A 26,569-nucleotide genomic window follows, 5' to 3' on the forward strand; every position below is an offset into this window, starting at 1 on the left:
TCGTCTCCTCTTTTACTCCCTATCAGCAGTGATCGTCTCCTCTTTTACTCCCTATCTGCAGTGATCGTCTCCTCTTTTACTCCCTATCTGCAGTGATCATTTTCTCTTTTGCTCCCTATTTGCAGTGATCGTCTCCTCTTTTACTCCCTATTTGCAGTGATCGTCTCCTCTTTCGCTCCCTATCCGCAGTGATCGTCTCCTCTTTTACTCCTTATTTGCAGTGATTGTCTCCTCTTTTACTCCCTATCTGCAGTGATCGTCTCCTCTTTTACTCCTTATTTGCGGTGATCGTCTCCTCTTTTACTCCTTATTTGCAGTGATTGTCTCCTCTTTTACTCCCTATTTGCAGTGATCGTCTCCTCTTTTACTCCTTATTTGCAGTGATCGTCTCCTCTTTTGCTCCCTATTTGCAGTGATCGTCTCCTCTTTTACTCCTTATCTGCAGTGATCGTCTCCTCTTTTGCTCCCTATCAGCAGTGATCGTCTCCTCTTTTACTCCCTATCAGCAGTGATCGTCTCCTCTTTTACTCCCTATCTGCAGTGATCGTCTCCTCTTTTACTCCTTATTTGCAGTGATCGTCTCCTCTTTTGCTCCCTATCAGCAGTGATCGTCTCCTCTTTTGCTCGCTATCAGTAGTGATCGTCTCCTCTTTTGCTCCCTATCAGCAGTGATCGTCTCCTCTTTTACTCCCTATCAGCAGTGATCGTCTCCTCTTTTGCTCCCTATCAGTAGTGATCGTCTCCTCTTTTACTCCCTATCAGCAGTGATCGTCTCCTCTTTTACTCCCTATCTGCCGTGATCGTCTCCTCTTTTACTCCTTATTTGCAGTGATCGTCTCCTCTTTTGCTCCCTATTTGCAGTGATCGTCTCCTCTTTTGCTCCCTATCTGCAGTGATCGTCTCCTCTTTTGCTCCCTATCTGCAGTGATCGTCTCCTCTTTTGCCTCCTATCTGCAGTGATCGTCTCCTCTTTTACTCCCTAATTGCAGTGATCGTCTCCTCTTTTGCCTCCTATCTGCAGTGATCGTCTCCTCTTTTGCTCCCTATCTGCAGTTTAATGTATTTATTTATTTTTATTTCATCTTTATTTAACCAGGTAGGCTAGTTGAGAACAAGTTCTCATTTACAACTGCGACCTGGCCAATATAAAGCATAACAGTGTGAACAGACAACACAGAGTTACACATGGAGTAAACAATAAACAAGTCAATAACACATTAGAAAAAAATAGTCTATATACATTGTGTGCAAAAGGCATGAGGAGGTAGGCGAATAATTACAATTTTGCAGATTAACACTGGAGTGATAAATGATCAGATGGTCATGTACAGGTAGAGATACTGGTGTGCAAAAGAGCAGAAAAGTAAATAAATATAAACAGTATGGGGATGAGTGATCATCTCCTCTTTTGCTCCCTATCAGCAGTGATCTGAAAATAGAGAATAAGGTTCAAGAGTAACTGAAAGGCCTATGTGGCATCGATAGGAGTCAGAAAGAGTTATTTTAGTGTCAAAATGTACTACAAATTGTAAATAGGTTAATTTTGGTCGTACAGTCAGTAGCGTCCACGACAGAGATTTGTAAGGAATCTTGGGTACAGAAGTTTCCTTGTGTTGGGTTTATTTCAACCCTGCCCACAGGTCCACAGCACCCAAGAAATCATCAATTCGGAGTGCAGTTGCACGCAACCTTATTGTAATTACCAACATATGGGTGCGGAGCACATACTGACCGTGGTAAATTTAGTTTGATTTTGGATATCCATGAGGTTAGTTTTTTTTACATTTTTTATTTAACTAGGCAAGTCAGTTAAGAACAAATTCTTATTTTCAATGATGGCCTAGGAACAGTGGGTTAACTGCCTGTTCGGGGGCAGAACGACAGATTAGTACCTTGTCAGCTTGGGGATTTGAACTTGCAACTATTGCAAGACTATTAGTAAATTACACAATGTACATGGGACAACATTTGTACATTTCAATAGCTCCTAATTTCAATGACTTAAAAACCTCAAACCAACTATAAATTGTATAAATACATATAGAAATAAGCATATAATGACAAAGTAAAAGTGTTCAACATGAAAATATTGACCCATATACATGGTGTAATTTATTCTATCCAAAGTCAAACCAACTGTGTTTGCCACAGTTGCACACCAGCAGGCTGAAGCTAATTGGCAAAATGATGAGTGACTCTAACTGTGTACTGTTTTGGCAGAGTGAATGTACAAGCGCTTCCCATGTGTGAACAAACACTCAAGAGACACCCACATCAAAGCACGCCTCCAAGACCTAAATCTCATTCTCAAGTAGCATTTCTCAATGAAGAGGACTGCAACTAAGGCTATATCAACCAGTTCAGCAGCCCTTAAAGCTGGAATCCATAGCGGTGAAACTGCCTCGTCCGTTTGCATTATTATATTATTAACAAAGAAATTACTTCAAAACACAAACTTTGTTGTTGTTTTTTCTCTGACATAATTGCACATCAATGGAAGTGCAATAGAACAGCAGAGTACAGAGCCCCACAGTGGAGGTGTCATAGTACCCATAACACCTAGCAGATCAACAGGGAAATGATTCCAATAGTTTTTCCACCATTCATTTTTCCCAAAGGGGATTTTAGAAACACTTAAAATAAAGACTGTTTCGTGTAGGCTTACCCTGTCATGACGTTTTGATAACCATCTAAATCTCTCTCGGACAAGGTGAATTTTTTCCATATATTCGGCTCTATTTACTCTCAGATTAGAAAATGGTCATTACCGTCAGAGTAGATATCATTCAAAGCTACAAATCCCTGCAAGCTTGTGCACGTCGTCTCCAGCTGAAACCTTTTCTAACAGGTATTGTGTCAATTTAAACTTGCACAAGACAGGTCACAGAATTGGCAATTGATAGAAATTTAGGCAATTTATGAATTATTACATTTTGATAACATTAGTTAGTTAAATAGTTAAATTCTTACCTTTTGCCTCAATTCGGCAGTTTTGTCCAGGTCATCATGGCATTTGTCGTTCTTTATGATATCCAAATTAGCATTTCATTTCACGTTCATGAAAGCTACTAAAATGTCCTAGTTTAACGAGTACACATTTAAGGCCTACTCCTGGCTTAATCTAAGCCCCGTCTGTGAAACCAGCCCTAAAAGCATTTGGTTTTATATATACTTAGGTATCAAAAGTGAAAGTATAAAGAATTTAAAATTCCTTATATTAAACAAACTAGAATGCACAATTGTCTTGATTTTTTTAAATGTACAGTTAGCCAGGGGCACACTCCAACAGTCAGACATCATTTACAAATGATGAATTTGCGTTTAGTGAGTCCGCCAGATCAGAGGCATGAGGGATGACCAGGGAGGTTCTGTTGATAAGTTGGTGAATTGGACCGTTTTCTGTTTTGCTAAGCATTAAAACTTAATGAGTACTTTTGGGTGTCAGGGAAAATTGAAGGAAGACAAAGTACATTATTTTATTTAGGAATGTAGTGAAGTAAATTATGTCAAAAATATAAATAGTAAAGTACAGATACCCCCAAAAACAACTTAAGTAGTACTTTAAAGTATTTTTACTTAATGGGTATCATGACTCTTACTGTGGTAATCTATTTACTAAGAATTACTTTTACCACGATGTAGGATGCTCCTTTGCCCCATTTCATAAACAAAACAAAAACAATAAGAAATGTGCCTGCCTGGGGCAACCAGCTGGATCTCAGCTTTAAAGCAATATGGAGGATGTCTAGTAGGTGTTTCACCTTCCCAGTTCTCAGTGAAGACAAGGGGAAAAAACAAAGATAGGTAGCAGTTTTACACTTTTACTCAACAATGGTCCAACTGTACTGGCTGCATGCATTTGCTGCCTGAGATAAGCAATACACTCTGCAAAACACTAGGGGGCAACATAGAGCTGTTTCACCCTCACGTGTCTGGCACTACTGGCATCTCCAACAATTACAGTAAGCTGGATCAAGTATGTATGAGACAAAGTAGACTTTTTTGATTTGTGTTGTTGTTGTTGACATCTGTAGGAAGTCCTGCTGTGTATGATGAAACACCAAGCTCTCTCTGTAGGGCTGTTATTAGCCTGCTGACCAAAAATATAATTTAGCAGATAATGGTGACAAGGTGGTGGCTAAGGAGACGTAGACATACACATAGACACACACGTAGGCATGCAGGCACTCAATCACTCACGCACGCACACACGCATTACATAGTTGCCAAATCCTACCCTCTATTTGAAAAACTGATATTTACTCATATTGAAGGAGCACATATCCTGACATGATTTGGATCCACAGAGAAACCCAGGATGGATCCCCTGCTGTTTATGCAGGGAGCGTAATGTTCAAATGTGAGGAAACTACATCCACTTATAATTGTTGACGTACATCAGCTGTCAGTGTGTCCCTGAAGGCAGAGGGAGCTAACAGGTCTGTATGCATATCGAGCCCCTGCAGGCTGCCAGTGTAATGGATGGTCTGAATAAGCAGGTGGAAACTATGTAACCCTCCAGTGAAATATGAAACTCCTCCAGTGAAATATGAAACTCCTCCACTAGAATAGGAAAGTCATATTTGTCTGACTAGGGATGTTAATGTATCCCCTCTGGATAACCACCTGTCTGTCTGTCTGTCTGTCTGTCTGTCTGTCTGTCTGTCTGTCTGTCTGTCTGTCTGTCTGTCTGTCTGTCTGTCTGTCTGTCTGTCTGTCTGTCTGTCTGTCTGTCTGTCTGTCTGTCTGTCTGTCTGTCTGTCTGTCTGTCATTACACTGTACCTGGTTCAGGGTTAGAGTTAGGGTTGTGGCTAGGGTTAGGATTGAGATGGGGAATAGACATGAAGCTGTTCGGGTTACCCCAAAAAATGAACTCTAACTCTCTGAATTCTCAATGCAACCCCAGAAAGTGTTGCGTGTAATGTGACTCAGCTAAGTACTCCAGGACCCATGCCTGGGCTAAGTAGAGAGTTTGCTACGCTGTCAGCCAGCAAACCATGTCTTCCATTAAAGCTGATCTCAGGGTTTGATTGCCCTTTTAAAGAGTCATCTAAGACTGCCATCTGGCCTGCGTAGGCCTGCTGAGGTAGAGGCAATTGCCATCTGTTTTGAGGATGTGATGAATATAATTTAAAAGTGTTTTTCAGGCTTGAGTGTTTTTGTGTTTTATTATTTCTTATTATATATTATATACAGTGCATTCGGAAAGTATTCAGACCCCTTACATTTTTTCACATTTTGTTACATTACATTATTTTGTTACATTACATTATTTTGTTACATTACATTATTTTGTTACATTACATTATTTTGTTACATTACGTTATTTTGTTACATTACATTATTTTGTTACATTACATTATTTTGTTACATTACGTTTTTTGTTACATTACATTATTTTGTTACATTACATTATTTTGTTACATTACATTATTTTGTTACATTACGTTATTTTGTTACATTACATTATTTTGTTACATTACATTATTTTGTTACATTACGTAACGTATTTTATTTACAAATGTATTCATTTTTCCCCACTCATCAATCTACACGCAATACTCCATAATCACAAAGCGAAAACAGGTTTTTACAAAATGTTGCTAATGTATTACAAATAAAATACAGAAATACCTTATTTACATAAGTATTCAGATCCTTTGCTATGAGACTCGAAATTAAGCTCAGGTGCACCCTGTTTCCTTTGATCATCCTTGAGATGCATCTACAACTTAATTGAAATCCACCTGTGGTAAATTCAATTGGTTGCACATGATTTGGAAAGGCACACACCTATAAGGTTCCACAGTTGACAGTGACTGTCAGAGCAAAAACCAAGCCATGAAGTCGAAGGAATTGTCCGTAGAGCTCCGAGACAGGATTGTGTCAACGCACAGATCTGGAGAAGGGTACCAACAAATTTCTGCAGCATTGAAGGTCCCCAAGAACACAATGGCCTCCATCATTCTTAAATGGAAGAAGTTTGGAACCACCAAGACTCTTCCTAGAACTGGCCGCCCAGCCAAACTGAGCAATCGGGGCAGAAGGGCCTTGGTCAGGGAGGTGACCAAGAACCCGATGGTCACTTTAACAGAACTCCAGAGTGCCTCTGTGGAGATGGGAGAACCTTCCAGAAGGACAACCATCTCTGCAGCACTCCACCAATGAGGCCTTCATGGTAGAGTGGCCAGACTGATGCCACTCCTCAGTAAAAGGCACATGACAGCCCGCTTGGAATTTGCCAAAAGGCACCTAAAGGACTCTCAGACCATGAGAAAAAAGTTTCTCTGAGAACCAAGATTGAACTCTGTGGCCTGAATGCCAAGCATCATGTCTGGAGGAAATCTGGCACCATCACTACAGTGAAGCATGGTGGTGGCAGCATCATGTTGTTTTTCAGCAGGAGGGACTAGGAGACTAGTCGGGATTGAGGGAAAGATTAACAGAGCAAAGTACAGAGAGATCCTTGATGAAAACCTGCTCCAGAGGGCTCAGGACCACTCAGACTGAGTCGAAGGTTCACCTTCCAACAGGACAATGACCAAAAGCACACAGCCAAGACAATGCAGGAGTGGCATCAGGACAAGTCTCCAATTGTCCTTGAGTGGCCCAGCTAGAGCCCGTACTTGAACGGGAAAAAAATGAAAATAGCTGAGCCATCAAATCGGTGAGCTCCTGTTCTTGCGATCATTGTCACGAAGCCACACCAGTCCCTCCTGCGTTAGCAGTCCAGAACGAGAACGTGTAGGCTATATAGAAATAATTACAGTCAAACTGAAAAATCATAAAACAAAATAATGAGGGTTTCTATCGTCATAATGGACGTGTAGATCTGACATTTCACTGTTCGAAGTTGTAAACACGACTGAATTGGATTTCTGTTAATATGGCTATGTGCAGCCAATGGCAACGACTGCCGTCATCGCCAAGACAACCTATGTGGATGTCAGCTAAAACGAAGCTGCTTGAATAGAGCCCTTAGTTATCCTCTCTCTGCAAAGACAAAGACCACAACCTGAAAGTCAGAGTAAAGTTGTGAACAGCTTTATATTTGTGTTTGTCCCATTTCAGTGGTGGAGGGGATTCATTCCAGAGATGACACTACAAAGCTACAGGTTTGAATCCCTGCAGGCGACTTTCAAGAAATACTGTGAAAGTATGTTTGTATAATCAATGTCTAATAAACTGTTAAATAATAAATAATTGCCATATGTGTTTCTACATGAACTGTCAAACATCAGTAAATCCTCAACAGTATTTTTTTGTGTTTTGAGAACCTGTATCTTGTAATGTCCCCAAACTATTTTCATAATTAAATGTTTTCGGAACTTTAACATTCTTGCAACATCAGAGGAATGTTTTATATTACTCTTATACCAACATTGTATAACCATAAACACAACAGGACAGATTTGTTATAACTTCTGGGGGTATTTTCTAAGCTACGCCTTTCCCAGAATTAAATGTTCTTGGTTCATTCACAGAGCCAGTTTTGGTTTACAGGGTTCCCTCCTTCTTCTGACCTCCCTATCTCCCTCTCTTTCATCCTCTACTATCCCCCACTTTCATTCTTCTCATTCCTCCTCTTCTTTAAAAAAATAACTTTTTTTATTTTTCATTTTCCTCCATTTTTCAGTCTATATCCTCCTTTTATTCTAGACTGGTTCTCTCATTCCCCCTCTTTTAATAAAAGCTCCACCCAACCTGTTTTAGTCTCCTTCATCCCTTGAAACCATCACCCTTCTCACTCTCACTCACTTATTTTAATTCCTCGGCTCATTCATCCACCCCCAAGGGAAGATCTCCTGCCCCCACTTTCACGTTACAGAAAAGCACATGGTTTACCTGAGATGGAGAGGTTGTATTAACGTAGGTATCCGACTGAAATATGATATATGATGGCGCCGGAGGGGATGGCTGCCGGTTTATTGTTTCTTAACCAACCATGCTATTTTGTTTGTTTTTCTGCATTGTTTATAACAATGCATTGTTTTGTACATAATGTTGCTGCTAACGTCTCTTATGAGCAAAAATATCTTCTGGACATCAGAACAGCGATTACTCAACTCGAATTGGACAAATAATTTTTCTTTAATGAGTCGAACGGGAAGGATATACACCAAAACCCGAACAGATCCTCATCCCTGCCATTCACTGGAGAAAGAAACTGAGATTTTGTGGAAAGAGATCGAGGTGCCTTGTGAGGATATCAGGTGACAGGTGTGTAAGAACTGACACTGGATTAGTGAAGCAGGTACGGAGAGTGAACATTTAATTTAGCACAGACATGGAACAGAACAGGAACAGCTTCAGAACCGGGTAACACAACAACATATGACAATTAATGCAGAAGCGTGGAACAGAACTGGGAAACAGACAGATATAGGGGAGTTAATAACACATTGAGTCCAAATGAGTCCAATGAATCGCTGTTGCGTGTGGCAAGAGAAGCAGGTGTGCCGTAATGATGGTGTCACGTTCTGACCTTTATTTCCTTTGTTTTGTATTCATTATTTAGTATGGTCAGGGCGTGAGTTGGGGAGGGCAGTCTATGTTTGATTTTCTATGATTTGGGGATTTCTATGTTTCGGCCTAGTATGGTTCTCAATCAGAGGCAGGTGTCATTAGTTGTCTCTGATTGAGAATCATACTTAGGTAGCCTGGGTTGCACTGTTTCTTTGTGAGTGATTGTCTATGTTGATTGCTTGTTTCAGTACAGATCTCATTAGCTTCACGGTTGTTATTTTGGTTATTGTTTTTGTATAGTGTTTCAGTGTTCAGTGTTTTCTTTAATAAAATTAATGATGAACACATACCACGCCGCATTTTGGTCCTCCGATCCTTCTCGCCTCTCCTCTTTAGATGAAGAGGAGGATGACCGTGACAGATGGTGGCAGGAGTGCCCTCGAGCGCCAGGGAGGGACGGGAGCAAGCGTGACAGAGTGGCTAATCTGCCTTTGCCATCCATACTGCTAGCTAACGTTCAATCGCTGGAAAATAAATGGGACGAACTGAAAGCACGTATATATTACCAATGGGACATTAAAAACTGTCATATCTTATGTTTCACCGAGTTGTGGCTGAACGATAACATAAATAACATTCAGCTGGTGGATTATACACTCTATCGGCAGGATAGAACAACAGGATCTGGTAAGACACGGGGTGGGGCCTATGCATATTTGTAAACAACAGCTGGTGCACGATATCTAAGGAAGTCTCGAGGTTTTGCTCGCCTGAGGTAGAGTGTCTCATGATAAGATGTAGACCACACTATCTACCTAGAGAGTTTTCATCTGTATTTTTCATAGCTGTCTACATACCACCACAGACCGATCCTGGCACTAAAACCGCACTCAATTAACTGTATACTGCCATAAGCAAACAGGAAAACGCTCATCCATAGTCGGCGCTCCTAGTGGCCGGGAACTTTAATGCAGGGAAACTTAAATCAGTTTTACCTAATTTCTATCAGCATGTTAAACGTGCAAAAGAAAAACTCTAGACCACCTTTACTTAACACACAGAGACGTGTGCAAAGCTCTCTCTCACCCTCCATTTGGCAAATCTGACCATAATTCTATCCTCCTGATTCCTGCTTACAAGCAAAAATTCAAGCAGGAAGCACCAGTGACTCAGTCTATGAAAAAAGTGGTCAGGTGAAGCAGATGCTAAACTACAGGACTGTTTTGCTAGCACATACTGGAATATGTTCCGTGATTCTTCCGATGGCATTGAGGAGTACACCACATTAGTCACTGGCTTAATAATTAAGTGCATCGATGACGTCATCCCCACAGTGACTGTACGTGCATACCCCCAACCAGAAGCCATGGATTACAGGCAACATTCACACTGAGCTAAAGGGTAGAGCTGCCGCTTCAAGGAGCGGGCCTCTAACCCAGGTCTTATAAGAAATCCTGCTTTGCCCGCCAACGAACCATCAAACAGGCAAAGCGTCAAAACATAACTAAGATCAAATCGTACTACACCGGCTCTGATGCTCGTCAGATGTGGCAGGGCTTGAAAACTATTACAGACTACAAAGTGAAGCACAACCAAGAGCTCCCCAGTGACGCAAGCCAACCAGATGAGCTAAATAACTTATATGCTCACTTCGAGGCAAGTAATACTGAATCATGCATGAGAGAATCAGCTGTTCCGGACAACTGTGTGATCACGTTCTTTGCAGCTGGTGTAAGTAAGACCTTTAAACAGGTCAATATTCACAAGGCCGCAGGACTAGACGGATTACTGGGACGTGTACTCCGAGCATGCGCTGACCAAATGTCGTGCCTTCACTGACATTTTCAACCTCTCCCTGTCTGAGTCTGTAATACCATCAAAATAAAGAAAGTTTCACACTCCATCTATTAACTCCCAGCAAGTTAATGGGTATTTACTAACATTTCGGCATCACAGTGTCATCCTCAGGGTAATGTCATGAATACTTGAACCAGGTTATGTATGCAAACAGTGCAATTAGTGCAACCAATGACAATAGTGACGGGTATGTCATAATGATTAAGTTAATTAAAATGAAATGGTCTAACTGTTAAAAAAAACTATAGTTTATGGCGTATTAAACATACCTCCACACAAACATTTTTTTCTGGGTGTGTGCCAGCTCATGTTTTACTTGTTGAATCTATAATACCAATATGTTTCAAGCAGACCACCATAGTCCCTGTGCCCAAGAAACCATAGACCCACTCCAATTTGCATACCGCCCCAACAGATCCACAGTAGATGCAATCTCTATTGCACTTCACACTGCTCTTTCACACCTAGACAAAAGGAACACCTATTTTAAAATGCTATTCATTGACTACAGCTCAGCGTTCAACACCATAGTGCCCTCAAAGCTCAGCACTAACCTAAGGACCCTGGGACTAAACACCTCCCTCTGCAACTGGATCCTGGACTTCCTGATGGGCTGTCCCCAGGTGGTAAGGGTAGGTAACAACACATCCGCTACACTGATTCTCAATACGGGGGCCCCTCAGGGGTGTGTGCTCAGTCCCCTTGATAAAATAATTTAAATGTTGAAAGATGATTAAATAATTCCACTCTGAAGCCTTATAATTGTATGAAATTAATTAGAATCATAAAATTATAATCTAATGATGTGTGTAGTTTTAGTCAGAATTAGGTTTAAACAATTTGTCTGTATAGCGGAAAAACACAGACTGTCTGAGCAAGGCGTAGCTCAGGATTTGAACTTGTATGTGGGGGCCGAAGAAAGATACCGAGAACAGTTAAACTGTGTTTGGACCGACCTGGCTAAGCCTCTGAGGAACCTATGATAGCAAAGGGAGTACTTCTCAAGGTTTCCCCAATCTTGGGGAATGGAACTGTTGGCTGGGCAGTGATACACAGTGTTGAGAACTGTGATAAAACTCTCCTACTGTTTGTGTGGAAGTATGTGTGCAGCTATAAAATGCATGTCTTTGTATAATGGACTTCAGAACGTTCTCGTGAATAAACACTTTGATTTTTGTAAGCCGGGACTCTTGTCTGCTTTATTCAACCAGAATCTTACAAACTCTGGGTTGCAGACTGAGTAGATTAATTTAAGTTTTTGAACATCGATAACAAAATTCTCATGACACCCCTCTGTACTCCCTGTTCACTCATGACTGCATGGCCAGGCACGACTCCAACACTATCATTAAGTTTGCAGATGACACAACAGTGGTAGGCCTGATCACCGACAACGACGAGACAGCCTATAGAGAGGAGGTCAGAGACCGTGTGGTGCAAGGACAACAACCTCTCCCTCATCGTGCTCAAGACAAAGGAGATGATCGTGGACTACAGGAAAAGGAGGACCGAGCACAACCCCATTTCTAATCGACGGGGCTGTAGTGGAGCAGGTTAAGAGCTTCAAGTTCCTTGGCGTCCACATCACTAACATGGTCCAAGCACACTAATACAGTTATGACGAGGGCACGACAAAATATATTCCCCCTCAGGAGTTTGGTCCTCAGATCCTCAAAAGGTTTTAGAGCTGCATCATTGAGAGCATCCTGACGGGTTTCATCACTGCCTTGTATGGAAACTGCTCGGCGTCCAACCGCAAGGCATTACAGAGGGTAGCTCTGCCATCCAGGACCTCTATACCAGGCGGTGTCAGAGGAAGGCCCTAAAAATGGTCAAAGACTCCAGCCTCCCTAGACATTGACTGTTCCCTGCTACCGCACGGTAAGTGGTTTCGGAGCGGCAAGTCTAGGTCCAAGAGACTTCTGAACAGCTTCTTTCCCCAAGCCATAAGACTCCTGAACATGTAATCAAATGGCTACTCAGACTATTTGCATTGCCCCCCCACCCCCCACCCCTTCTACGCTGCTGCTACTCTCTATTATCTACAGATAGTCACTTTAATAACTCCACCTACATGTACATATTACCTCAATTACTTTGACACCGGTGCCCCCGCACATTGACTCTGTACCGGTACCCCCTGTATATAGCCCCGCTATTGTTATTTAATGCTGCTGTTCAATTTGTTAATCTTAAAACTGCATTGTTGGTTAAGGGATTGTAAGCATTTCGCTGTAAGGTCTCCAACTGTTGTATTCAGCACATGTGACAAAAACAATTTGATTTGATTTAAAACCAAACATCCATTTTAATATCATCCTCCAGTGAGGGTTAGATACAGTATGACCAAAAATCACAGATGAGCATGTGACATGTCTACCCTTCACTCAAGTACTAAGTGTTACAGGAGAGGTGAATTTACTTTGTGAACAGATCCTGGAGGGGGCAGGTTTTTCTATTTGTCGCAGACTACCATAGAAACTCCCTTGTTTCCTTTAACAGTACCCTTTTAGAAAAAGGGTTCCAGATTGCTCTTTTTTTAGCTGTCCTGATAGGAGAACCCTTTTTGGTTCCAGGTAGAACCCTTTTGGGTTCCATGTTGAATTCTCTTTGGAAAGGGTTCTACCTGGAACTGAAAAGGGTTCTTCAAAACGTTTTCCTACGGGAAGGCCAAATAACCTTTTTAAGGTTATAGATAACCTTTATTTCTGAGTGTGTATGGCTGCTGACAAGTGAAGGAAATGGATTGGTCCTCACTTCTGGTAACCCAGCATAAGCATAACCCAGCACAACCCAGCATAACCCAGCATAACCTGCATAACCCAGCACAACCCAGCATAACCCAGCACAGCACAACCCAGCATCCTGCGCATAACCCCTCCGCCAACCCATAACCCAGCATAACCCTGTGAGCAGCAGCACAACCCAGCATAACCCAGCATAACCCAGCATTAACCCAGCACTCCAACCCAGCATAACCCAGCCAACCCAGCACCCAACCCAGCATAACCCAGCATAACCCAGCACAACCCAGCATAACCCAGCATAACCCAGCATAACCCAGCATAACCCAGCTTTAACAGTACACTTTTAGAAAAAGGGTTCCAGATTGTTTTTTTAGCTTTGATAACCCTTCCTGGGGAGAGGAGCTCTGTCGGCTCCCGGACGAACCCAGCATAACCCAGCATAACCCAGCACAACCCAGCATAACCCAGCATAACCCAGCATAACCCACATAACCCAGCATAACCCAGCATAACCCAGCATAACCCAAGCATAACAGCATAACCCAGCACAACCCAGCATAACCCAGCATAACCCAGCACAACCCAGCATAACCCAGCATAACCCAGCATAACCCAGCATAACCCAGCACAACCCAGCATAACCCAGCATAACCCAGCATAACCCAGCATAACCCAGCACAACCCAGCATAACCCAGCATAACCCAGCAGCATAACCCAGCATAACCCAGCATAACCCAGCATAACCCAGCATAACCCAGCACAACCCAGCATAACCCAGCATAACCCAGCACAACCCAGCATAACCCAGCACATAACCCAGCATAACCCAGCATAACCCAGCATAACCCAGCATAACCCAGCACAACCCAGCAACCCAGCATAACCCAGCACAACCCAGCATAACCCAGCATAACCCAGCACAACCCAGCATAACCCAGCATAACCCAGCATAACCCAGCATAACCCAGCACAACCCAGCATAACCCAGCATAACCCAGCATAACCCAGCATAACCCAGCATAACCCAGCATAACCCAGCATAACCCAGCACAACCCAGCATAACCCAGCATAACCCAGCATAACATAACCCAGCATAACCCAGCATAACCCAGCACAACATAACCCAGCATAACCCAGCACAACCCAGCACAACCCAGCACAGCTTGATTACTGAGAACAGGCTGTACTGAAAGGGTTATACTGTATTTAGAAACTGAGAGATTAAGAAACACACACACGTACACGACCAGTGCCGGTGCAATGGTAAACAAACAAGACTCTGTCTACTCAGAGTAAATATTCATTAGTGCTTGATAAACATACCTGGATGCCGTCGGATGGGTACGGCGGAGTGAAGGTCAGAGGAAACACAACACAATAACAAGGTCCCATAATGCACCTCTCCTGGTCACCAGCTAGGATGGTCCCTAAAGGCTCTTTTGAGTAGGTGGAAAGTCAAGGTAAATATGGAGACATGCATTAGACGTGAACAATTTAATTGTAAGAAGTCAGAGTCAATCACTCAGCTCAGATGTCCACCACCAATGTGAAGTAGTGAAAATAGCACCATAGAGCAGTGGTAGTCATTGCGCATCTGACCCGCGTTCCCTTAATTTGCGGCTCGCAGCGATTTTCCTATTCATAATACATAACAATGATACAATTTCATTTCAATGTGTTTAATGCAGGCCTGAATCACTTCATGGAATACATCTATTGTTCCCTAGACGGCAGATAGATGGCAGTAGAGCGCAGCTGTTGAACAGAAAGGCCGAAATAGAACGTTTGCCCGAAATAGAACGCAACTGCTCAGCTACAGCGACGGACACATCAGTTGCTACTAGCTAATTTTGGATCGATTTATTGTAAAAAAGAAACGTATATCTATTGACAATGAAAATGAGGGGCAAGAACTAGAGAACAACGTGACAGCTATGAACTAACAACCACCGGAGAACCAGGAAAATCAGGAAGATGGCGGCTGGGAAACGCAGCCAGCTAACGTGGCTAATGTTGTTCCAGGGGCAAAGAGAAGGATATGGTTGATTCAAGAAGAACACAAAGTTTCAAGGGAAATGGACAAGTATTTTTCTGTACTGCATGATGGGACTAGCTCACTTATTTGCCAGAAGGCAGGCAGCTGTTTAAAACGAGCAAATATAGATTGACATTTCCAGTCACACTATGCTCACTTTGACAAAGCATATCCGCCACAAAGCAACCTCAGAAACAACCAAATAGCGCAACTCAAAGGACAACAAAAAATGATGGTCAGATCTAGCACTGTTGCAGAGAAAACGACAGAAGCAACATATGAGATTGCATGGATACTCGCAAAATCAAGGCCTCAGCCGAAATATTGTATGCTGATTTCACAAACAAGGAAGCTATTTTAAAGCAAATTAAGGGACTGCAACTCTCAGACTCGACTAAGACGCGTAGAAGACAATGGCGAGGACATCGGTAAGCAACTGATTACTGACATAATCGGGGTGCTGTGTTTTAGTATTGCGCTTGATGAAAGCACTGATGTAAGTGACATTGCCCAATTATGTGTTTGGGTCATTCAGAGAGGAACGTTTATGTTTGCTGCTCCTTCAGGGACAAACACAAGGAGAGGATATTCTGAAAGTCATTTGATGTTTTGCTGATAATAATATTGACTGGTCAAATCTGGCATCTGTGTGCACTGATGGTGCCCCAAACAGTCGAGGGAAGGAGAAGGGACTCATAGGCCTGATGAGAAAGAGAGAGGATATTCCCCAATGTGTTTCATTGTATCATTCATCAAGAAGCACTTGTGGGTAAACTCAAAGACTGTGACTTACAGAATGTGATGCAGGAAGTGGTGAACATTATTATTGTGAGGTTACTGAACCACAGGTAATTCCGTGAGTTTCTGGTGGAATAGCAGACAGAATTTGGCGACTTGATATTTCATAATGAGATGAGATAGCTGTCTTGTGGCTAAGTTTTGGAAAGATTTCTCTCTCTCCTCCCTCAAATCTGTGAATTTGTTGCATGCAAGGGGAGAGAGGAGCCGGAGCTGGATGATCCACAGTGGATATTAAAGCTGGCTTTGTTAATGGACATCACCTGCCACCTGAACACGGTGACTCTCCAGCTCCAAGGGAAAGCTACATCTCTGGGCAAAATGCTGCGTGTGGTCACAGCATTTCAAAATAAAACCACACTGTTCATACCTGACAAACAGTTTGTTCATTTCCCAACTCGGAGCAGTCACCACATCCAACCCAGACATACTGCAACATTTTAGCTCTGATGCATTTGTTGGAAGAGTTGAAGTTGGCGTTTGAGTCAAGGTTCAAGGATAACATGGAGTACAAGGAGTTTTTCAACTTCATTGAGAACCCCTTTCATGTGCCAGTGTCATCTCTGACCCCAGTCATCACAGCCCTCTACTGACTGTAATGGAATAGAGAGTGAGATAGTGGAGCTACTGGCAAATTACACCTTGCAAGGTGAACTATGATCAGGTGTTACCCATTTCTGGAGCCTTGTGTCAGACTGAGTATCTACTTCTGAAGCAGTGTGTGCAAAAGGTGACCATTTTTTTGTCAGCACTTATTCATGTGAAGCAACATTTTCAACAATCAACATTGTGAAACAAAAACCGAGAAACAGACTGACCAATGCACACTTGGATTGCCTCACAAAGAGCAACAACAGAGTATACATTTAGAATGAATTCAGTCAAGGAGCAGAAGGGACATTTTCGTTCATCCAACTACTGAGGTAACCCTTAATATGGGTCTTATACATGTGATGTAGCCTATTTGATGTGTGCATGTATACATTTGTGATGTGCTGCACATCAAATCGATTGCATGCATATTGGAAGAAAAATAACAAATTAAAGATCTGTGGGGCCCTCTGAATGATTGTCTCCAACCAAATTGGTCACCTTACAAAAACAAATAGTGAGTTACACTGCCATAGAGAGTCATAGACATATAGCTTTATTTGATTGGGCATCACCCACTTAAAACAGAAACGGTCTCATTGTAACACCCAAGGTTTGGTCTTTACAACAATTTTACAGCGATTGACTTATCACAAATAAAAGAACAGAAAGGCAATGACTGCAATATGGATGAAGTAGATTTACGTCAACACTGGATGACTTATAAAGTAAACACAGGTAGGTAGATGTATTTTTATACTGTGCATTTCAAGTTTATTACATAGGTATATAATAGTCTCTCATAGTCGAAGTGAAACATATACTTAGTCCAAAAAAATAGGTAAAATTGTTTTAGTTATTGAATGTCCCTATGTCCTGTCGTGTTTAACTGTTGCAGTGCAAACAACTCAAGTAGTTATAGTCAGGTCAACCAAAATCAATGAATCCACTGAGAGACAAGCAATATATTTACAAATATATTTTGATTCATGCACATAGTTAATTAGTTACAAAAAATATAGTTTTACTGTCAGATTGACAAAACATGTATTGGCCATATATTTGTTAAAACTGAGATATTTCTGTCGAAGCATTTCTGGTGGACAATTCTTGGCATTCATTTACATGGTGATAAATCCATTACACTATATACAAGCTTTTCACATGATATAAAATATAATTTCAGATGAAATGATAATGAAGTCCTTGGCACATAGAAATAGTATGAAAATGTTCACAACTCACATAAAACCTACACACTTAAACTCTCCCTCCCTCCCTCCCTTTCTCCTCCTCCCTCTCTCCCTCCGTCCCTCACTCCCTTTCTCCCTCCCTTTCTCCCTCCGTCCCTCACTCCCTTTCTCCCTCCCTCACTCCCTTTCTCCCCCTTTCTCCCTCCCTCCCTCACTCCCTTTCTCCCTCCCTCACTCCCTTTCTCCCTCCCTCACTCCCTTTCTCTCTCCTCCCTTTCTCCCTCACTCCCTTTTTCTCCCTCCTCCCTCTCTCTCTCCTCACTCCCTTTCTCTCTCCCTCACTCCCTTCTCTCTCCCTCACTCCCTTTCTCTCTCCCTCTCCCTTTCTCCTCCCTCACTCCCTTCTCTCCCTCACTCCCTTTCTCATCCCTCACTCCCTCCTCTCCCTCACTCCCTTTCTCCATCCCTCCTCCCTTTCTCTCATCCCTCACTCCCTTTCTCCATCCCTCACTCCCCTTTCTCCATCCCTCACTCCCTTTCTCCATCCCCCTCACTCCTCCCTCACTCTCCATCCTCTCACTCACTCCCTCTCTCTCCACTCCTTTCTCTCCCTCACTCCCCCTCTCTCCCTCTCCCTCACTCCCTCTCTCTACCTCACTCCCTTTCTCTCTACCTCACTCCCTTTCTCTCTACCTCACTCCCTTTCTCCCTCCCTCACTCCCTCTCTCCCTCCCTCACTCCCTCACTCCCTTTCTCTCTACCTCACTCCCTTTCTCCCTCCCTCACTCCCTTTCTCCCTCCCTCACTCGCTTTCTCCCTCCCTCACTCCCTTTCTCCCTCCCTCACTCCCTTTCTCCCTCCCTCCCTCACTCCCTTTCTCCCTCCCTCCCTCACTCCCTTTCTCCCTCCCTCCCTCACTCCCTTTCTCCCTCCCTCCCTCACTCCCTTTCTCCCTCCCTCACTCCCTTTCTCCCTCCCTCACTCCCTTTCTCCCTCCCTCACTCCCTTTCTCCCTCCCTCACTCCCTTTCTCCCTCCCTCCTCCCTCCCTTTCTCCCCCTCACTCCCTTTCTCCCTCCCTCACTCCCTTTCTCCCTCCCTCACTCCCTTTCTCCCTCCCTCCCTCCTCCTTTCTCCCTCCCTCACTCCCTCCCTCCCTCACTCCCTTTCTCTCCCTCCCTCACTCCCTTTCTCCCTCCCTCCCTCACTCCCTTTCTCCCTCCCTCCCTCACTCTCCCCTCACTCCCTCCCTCACTCCCCTCCCTTTCTCCCTCCTTTCTCCCTCCCTCCCTCACTCCCCCTCTCCCTCCCTCCCTCCCTCCCTCCCTCCCTCCCTTTCTCCCTCCCCCTCCCTCCCTTTCTCCCTCCCTCACTCCCTTTTCCCTCCCTCCCTCCCTCCCTTTCTCCCTCCCTTTCTCTCTCCCTCTCTCCCTCCCTCCCTCCCTCTCTCTCTCCCTCACTCCCTTTCTCCCTCCCTCACTCCCTTTCTCCCTCCCTCACTCCCTTTCTCCCTCCCTCACTCCCTCCCTCCTTCCCTCACTCCTCCCTCACTCCCTCCCTCACTCCCTCCCTCACTCCCTCCCTCTCTCCCTCTCTCCCTCCCTCTCTCCCTCCCTCTCTCCCTTCTCCCTCCCTCCTCTCTCTCTCCCTCACTCCTTTCTCCCTCCCTTTCTCCCTCCCTCACTCCCTTTCTCCCTCCCTTTCTCCCTCCCTTTCTCCCTCCCCTCACTCCCTTTCTCCCTCCCTCACTCCCTTTCTCAAATAAAAACAGAACTGAAACAAGTTGTAAATGATCCGTTTACGCACAAGACACACACATACACATTCAAAAAGGTAACATTTCCTTCTTTTTTAGTTCACAATCATAATAGTTTACATAAATGTTTCCTCAAAGATTACATTCTATGTAAAAGAAGCAACAATAATCTTAATAGTTGTTTTTTGGAGACATGAGGGAAAGCGTTTGATACATATGCAATTATGTTCTTGCTTGCATAATGTGTAATAGAAATGGAAGCAAAAACAAAGTGATACAGGTTTTATTCTTTCATTCCTCACTATGCTGCAAGTGCCACTTCAAATATGATTTGCCTTCCTCGATGAGCATTTACAGTTTGTCCCAAATAGGTGCAAAGCATGGGAAACATCTTTCTTCTAGATGGAACGCAAAAAAAGCAGGCAAACACCTGAATAGAAGTAGAGCAACAGACAGTTCATCTATTCTAATATAATCAATTCTATATAAATGAATGAACACAAGGATGAGATGAGCTCACAGTCTACACATCTTTCAAAACAGAAGGTCAATGATTTAGAAGAAGATGAACTAATGTGCAGGGAGAAGGCAACAATATACGTACTGTGATGACGGGAACGATTGAGACAAAATAGTCAGAATATCCTAGATTTGACCTTCTAAAGAGGTCAAAAAACTTTTGCTCTGCAAAATTCAATTGTGGCAACCTAAGTGAATTGTGTATGCCAAGCAAGTTTAGTATGCCAAGTACATTTGTATGCCATACGTCAGTACTTGACATGCGAATCAGGTTGACGACCATAAACTGTATTACTTGCACCAATGAAGATGAGTTTTGATGAAGGTTGACCATCACGGTCACTAAAATACGAACAACATTAATTTTGTAGAATACTCCAATAAGCTAGTCTTATCCTCACAAGAAGTGGGAAGGCCAGGAACATTGGTTGTGTGATCAGAGGATAGAAGCAGTTATCGTCACAGCAGATGTGAAGCGAAGCAAAGCGAAGTGTCATTAAAAAACAATTGCCCTTTTGACCCCCAGAAAATATAAAACCAAAAGTTTCTCTCACTGAGCAATCAAGTCCATTCTCCCTCCTCTTTGTCTTCTCCTCCCTCCACCTCTCCCCCTACCTTCCTTTCTCCACCTCTCCCCCATCCTCTACCTTCCTTTCTCCACCTCTCCCCCCTCCCTCCACCATCTCTCCCTCCCCTCTCGCTCGCTCCCTCCCTCCCTCAACTACTGTAGCCCTAGAAGAGTCAGAAGACCGCCTCTCTTCCTAAAAATGAACACCAAAGAGAAAGAGTGAGAGAGCGAACGTAGCCTCACATGGCTGAGGATTGAACTCTAAACCACCCCGTCAGTCTCAGGTGGCGTTTTCTTCCTCGTCTTCCATATGGTAGTTGAGAGTGATGACAGCACTAACGAAGTCTCCCAGCTCTACGAAGTCAGCTGTGATGATGTTGATGCCGCTCTCTCCCGGCCTCTGGGCACGGATCCACAGCATCATACTTGGAAGAGCCCTGCAGGGGAAAACATGCAGACACCTGCATCACTGTCTTTTGTGAATTCTAAGTGGTATACTTAGCCACTGAAAAGGATGGGGGTAAGGAAGGAGAGAGAGAGAGAGAGAGAGAATTTCCTCAGGTGGGTTCAGAGGTGGCTGTTTTGTTTTGAGTGGTTTCGACCCCTTGAGTTTTTCCACATTTTGTTACATTAGAGAAAACATATTGGGTGAAAAGCCAGATGTTTCCTCCTGCCACAACCTGAGGGACGGCCATTGAAAAGTGCAATGTAATGTCAATAATATTTGCCTTCATTACTTGCCATGTGGCTTCTCAGTCATGTTGTGACTGGCCTACTACGGATTTAATCTATTATTATCATTATTCTCATTAATATTGTTGTAAATACTGTTAATGGTAATCCCATTTCCACTACTACTCCTGATTTAATATATTATTATTATTCTCATTAATATTGTTGTAAATACTGTTAATGGTAATACCATTTCCACTACTACTACTGATTTAATATATTATTATTATTCTCATTAATATTGTTGTAAATACTGTTAATGGTAATCCCATTTCCACTACTACTACTGATTTAATCTATTATTATTATTATTCTCATTAATATTGTTGTAGTTGTTGTTAATGGTAATACCATTTCCACAACTACTATTATTATTATTCTTACAACCAAGAACTATCTAACAAACCTTATTGCAAACCAACAACCAGCAGAAGAAGCACAGCAGAAACCTAAACATACCATCCAACCTGGAACTAGGTGACGTTCAATCTGAAGCAATGTTTAAAGACAAAAAGTAAAATGCATTACAATAACAACATCTAGATATTTGACTTTATAAAAACAATGATAAGCAGTGGTGGGTGGGAAAAGTATAAATAATCACACTTGAGTAAAAGTAAAGATACCTTAAAGAAAATGACTCAAGTAAAAGTGAAATCACCCAGTAAAATACCACTTGAGTAAAAGTCTAAAAGTATTTGGTTTTAAATATACTTAAGTATCAAAAGTAAATGTACTTGCTAAAATATACTTAAGTATTGAAAGTAAAGGTAAAAGTATAAATAATTTAAAATTCCCTATATTAAAGCAAATCAGACAGCCACATTTTCATTTATTTATTTTTTTGCGGAGAGCCAGGGGCACACTCCAACACTCAGACATAATTTATAAACGATGCATGCGTGTTTAGTGTGTCCACCAGATCAGAGACAATAGGGATGACCAGGGATGTTCTCTTGATAAGTCCATGAATTTGTGTAACGTCTGCTTCCAACTCACACCCTCAAACACCTAGATCCTCTGAATGCAGCTCACTCTCCAGATCCCAATCACCTGAATTCTAATCACCTGTTCACACACCTGTATGTCATTATCACACACTATTTAGTTCAGTTCTTTGAACCCCATCACTGTGAGGTGTTGTTGGTTTTGTGACATGTCTTTCAGAGCTCTGGTTTCCCCGTGATTGTCTCCACCCGTGTATGATAGTTTCTGCCTGCCTCACTAACAACACCTTTTGCCAATTCCCTGCCTGTACTTTAGCCTATTGGATTTCCTGTTATCTACCTCTTGACTGATCTCCCGGACTACATTACTAGCCTTTTCCCTGCCTGTACTTTTACTCTTTTAGACCCCTGTGTATGACCTTCTGCCTAACCCTGAACCCAGCTACCTGCTTCCTCCTGTGGTCCTTCGCAATAAACACCTGCTGCGCTCTGCGCTTTAAACCAGCTCTCTGTCTCCCCTCGTGTTCATTACAATTGGACCATGTCCCTGTCCTGCTAGACATTCAAAATGTAACGAGTACTTTTGGATGTCAGAGTAAAAAGTACAGAATTTTCTTTAGGAATGTAGTGAAGCAAAAGTTACATTTGTCAAAAATATAAATAGTAAAGTACAGATACCCCAAAAAAACTACTTAAGTAGTACTTTAAAGTATTTTTACTTAAGTACTTTACACCACTGATAAGTTAGGGCTACAGCGCTTGCTAGGACAGATGTCCCACCTGCAAGTCCAATTTGCACTGAGAGGTGTGAAAGCCCTTGAAAACAGAAACAGAGAATCATAACCTAAAGTACATTTACATAGTAATATTTCTGACAGCCAGCGTTCTAACTCCACCCATAACTTTTGGGCTTTATAGCATTCCCAGAAGGCACGTCTGATGGAGTCATTGTTAGGTTTACACTTAAGACAGAACTGTCGTTGTGCTGTATCTGAAAATATCTACATTTGACAGTCCAAAATTGCCTTTTAATTGTGTTATTAATGTAAATGTAGGCCTTGAGTTTTCCCATGTGTTCCAATTGATCAGTGCATTCTGAAAAGCTATCCAAGGATTGTTACATAGGGTTGTGTTTTATAGGAGTGATAGTTTGTCTTCCATATTGGTATAGTGTTCTTAACTATGAAGTTGTTAATGTTCTTAACTTTATCCTTTGAAAACAGACACGTGAAAACATTCTGGGAGGTGAGCATGTGCATCTTCAATATGTACCAATTGTTCCTCTTAAGTGTGATTAACAATGTCTCAAGTAAAAGCCTTGGCTGGCAGGTTAAAGTTAACTTTTTGGTTCATATAGCATTATGAGATGAAATGGAGTTCCATGCAATAATGGCTCTATATTATACTGTATGATCACTTTAATTTGTTCTGGTTTGTGAAAAGGACTGAAGACCCCTGGTGGCATGTCTGGTGGGGTAAGTGTGTGTCAGAGCTGTGTGGAAGTTGACTATGCAAACCACTTGGACATTTCAACTCATTCATCTTTCTTATAAAAAGCAGTAGTGATGCAGTCAGTCTCTCCTCAACTCTTAGCCAAGAGAGACTGGCAGCATAGTATTTATGAATGATTACAATGAAGAGCAAGACATGCCGCTTTGTCCCAGGCCAGCTGCAGTTAACTAGGTCTTTCTTTGCAGCACTTAACCACATGACTGGACAATAATCAAGATAAGAAAGAACTAGAGCCTGCAGGACTTTGTGGAGTGTGGTGTCAAAAAAAGCAGATAATATTATGAAACCCTCCACATCTTTACAACTTTTGAATCTATATGTTTTGACCATGACAGTTTACAATCTAAGTAATTTAGTCTCAACGTCATCAAGTCACACCACTCATTACCAGATTCATTCTATGTCTAGAGTTTAGGGAATGAGTTGTACCAAATACAGTGTTCTTAGTTTGAGATGTTCAGGACCTGTTTATCACTGGCCACCCATCCCAAAACTGACTGCAACTCTTTGTTAAGTGTTTAAGTGACTTCATTAGGTGTGTATGTCCCACCGTCTCTTTTCAGTCTTATGTTCCAACATCTAAAAAATGTTTTTTTTGCATTGGATACAAGTATAGAGTCCAGGCTTCAAATCATACACCATACAACTTTACAAAATAAAAACATACAATGCTTTCTTTCCTTATTTGTTTGTTCATGCATAAATGCAATGGCTCACTGTTCACCCAATTTGCCAATGAAGTAATAATTAAAATAATTGGCAACATCAAATGGTTTGGTGATGAGTCGAATTTGTCTTTATGCCCAACAATTTCCTTTAAAGTACTCCAAGTGTTTTTCCATCATTCTTTATATCACTGATATTGTCTTCACAATAGTTATTTTTGTTTAGTTTAAATCACATCATTTCTCAACTTGCAGTTAGTCGGCCACTCAGATGTGCAGCCAGACTTAACCATTATTTTTGCCCCATCTCTTTCAACCAGACAGCTTTTCAATTCCTCATCAATCAATGGAGCTTCAACAGTTCTAACAGTCAGTTTCATAACAGGTTAATTTGAATAAATAATTGGAAGAAGCAATTTCATAAATTCATCAAGTGCAAATTCTGGATGCTCCTTATTAATCACATCAGACCAACATTGTTTTACATCATGGACATCAGACACAGCAAAAAATGTTGTATGATCTCTTATACATTATTTTAGGCCCAGCTTTTGGAACTTTGTCCCTCCTAGATATAGCCAATATATTGTGATCACCACATCCAATGGGTACAGATACAGTAGAACTCTGCACTAGCTGTATTAGTAAACATGTGATCAACCCATCCAATGGGTACAGATACAGTAGAACTCTGCACTAGCTGTATTAGTAAACATGTGATCACCACATCCAATGGGTACAGATACAGTAGAACTCTGCACTAGCTGTATTAGTAAACATGTGATCAACCCATCCAATGGGTACAGATACAGTAGAACTCTGCACTAGCTGTATTAGTAAACATGTGATCACCACATCCAATGGGTACAGATACAGTAGAACTCTGCACTAGCTGTATTAGTAAACATGTGATCACCACATCCAATGGGTACAGATACAGTAAAACTCTGCACTAGCTGTATTAGTAAACATGTGATCACCACATCCAATGGGGACAGATACAGTAGAACTCTGCACTAGCTGTATTAGTAAACATGTGATCACCACATCCAATGGGTACAGATACAGTAAAACTCTGCACTAGCTGTATTAGTAAACATGTGATCAACCCATCCAATGGGTACAGATACAGTAGAACTCTGCACTACTGTATTAGTAAACATGTGATCAACCCATCCAATGGGTACAGATACAGTAGAACTCTGCACTAGCTGTATTAGTAAACATGTGATCACCACATCCAATGGGTACAGATACAGTAGAACTCTGCACAAGCTGTATTAGTAAACATGTGATCACCACATCCAATGGGTACAGATACAGTAGAACTCTGCACTAGCTGTATTAGTAAACATGTGATCACCACATCCAATGGGGACAGATACAGTAGAACTCTGCACTAGCTGTATTAGTAAACATGTGATCACCACATCCAATGGGTACAGATACAGTAAAACTCTGCACTAGCTGTATTAGTAAACATGTGATCAACCCATCCAATGGGTACAGATACAGTAGAATAGCTGTATTAGTAAACATGTGATCAACCCATCCAATGGGTACAGATACAGTAGAACTCTGCACTAGCTGTATTAGTAAACATGTGATCACCACATCCAATGGGTACAGATACAGTAGACTCTGCACAAGCTGTATTAGTAAACATGTGATCACCCCATCCAATGGGTACAGATACAGTAGAACTCTGCACTAGCTGTATTAGTAAACATGTGATCACCACATCCAATGGGTACAGATACAGTAGAACTCTGCACTAGCTGTATTAGTAAACATGTGATCACCACATCCAATGGGTACAGATACAGTAAAACTCTGCACTAGCTGTATTAGTAAACATGTGATCAACCCATCCAATGGGTACAGATACAGTAGAACTCTGCACTAGCTGTATTAGTAAACATGTGATCAACACAAATGGATGATATTTTTCCTATAGTGTTTGTAAACACCCTGGCAAGTTGATTAAAAACCTGAACCAGATTACAGGCACTGGTTACAGTGAGAAGCTTCCTCTTGAGCTGACCTCTGTTTACATCACATACACTGAACAATATGAAGCAGATCTACAGTGGCTTTCTGAATGTTCTGATGATAGCAAGTTCACGCACACAGAGAGAGACACACACACACACACACAAACAAACACACACACAAGACACA

General features: G+C 42.1%; 1 protein-coding gene across 1 annotated transcript in view; it reads right to left on the reverse strand.

The window, feature by feature from the left end:
• Positions 1–20,682: 20,682 nt before the first annotated feature.
• LOC135513506 (PI-PLC X domain-containing protein 3-like) overlaps positions 20,683–26,569 on the reverse strand; it is a 45,981-nt gene continuing 40,094 nt past the window's right edge. Inside the window, exon 6 of the mRNA XM_064936385.1 lies at positions 20,683–20,969. Within this exon, the coding sequence (XP_064792457.1) occupies positions 20,813–20,969 (157 nt within the window). The 3' untranslated portion in view covers positions 20,683–20,812. The remainder of the gene's footprint in view (positions 20,970–26,569) is intronic.

This window comes from Oncorhynchus masou, chromosome 25 (assembly GCF_036934945.1).
Source record: "Oncorhynchus masou masou isolate Uvic2021 chromosome 25, UVic_Omas_1.1, whole genome shotgun sequence".
NCBI classification, from domain to species: domain Eukaryota; kingdom Metazoa; phylum Chordata; class Actinopteri; order Salmoniformes; family Salmonidae; genus Oncorhynchus; species Oncorhynchus masou.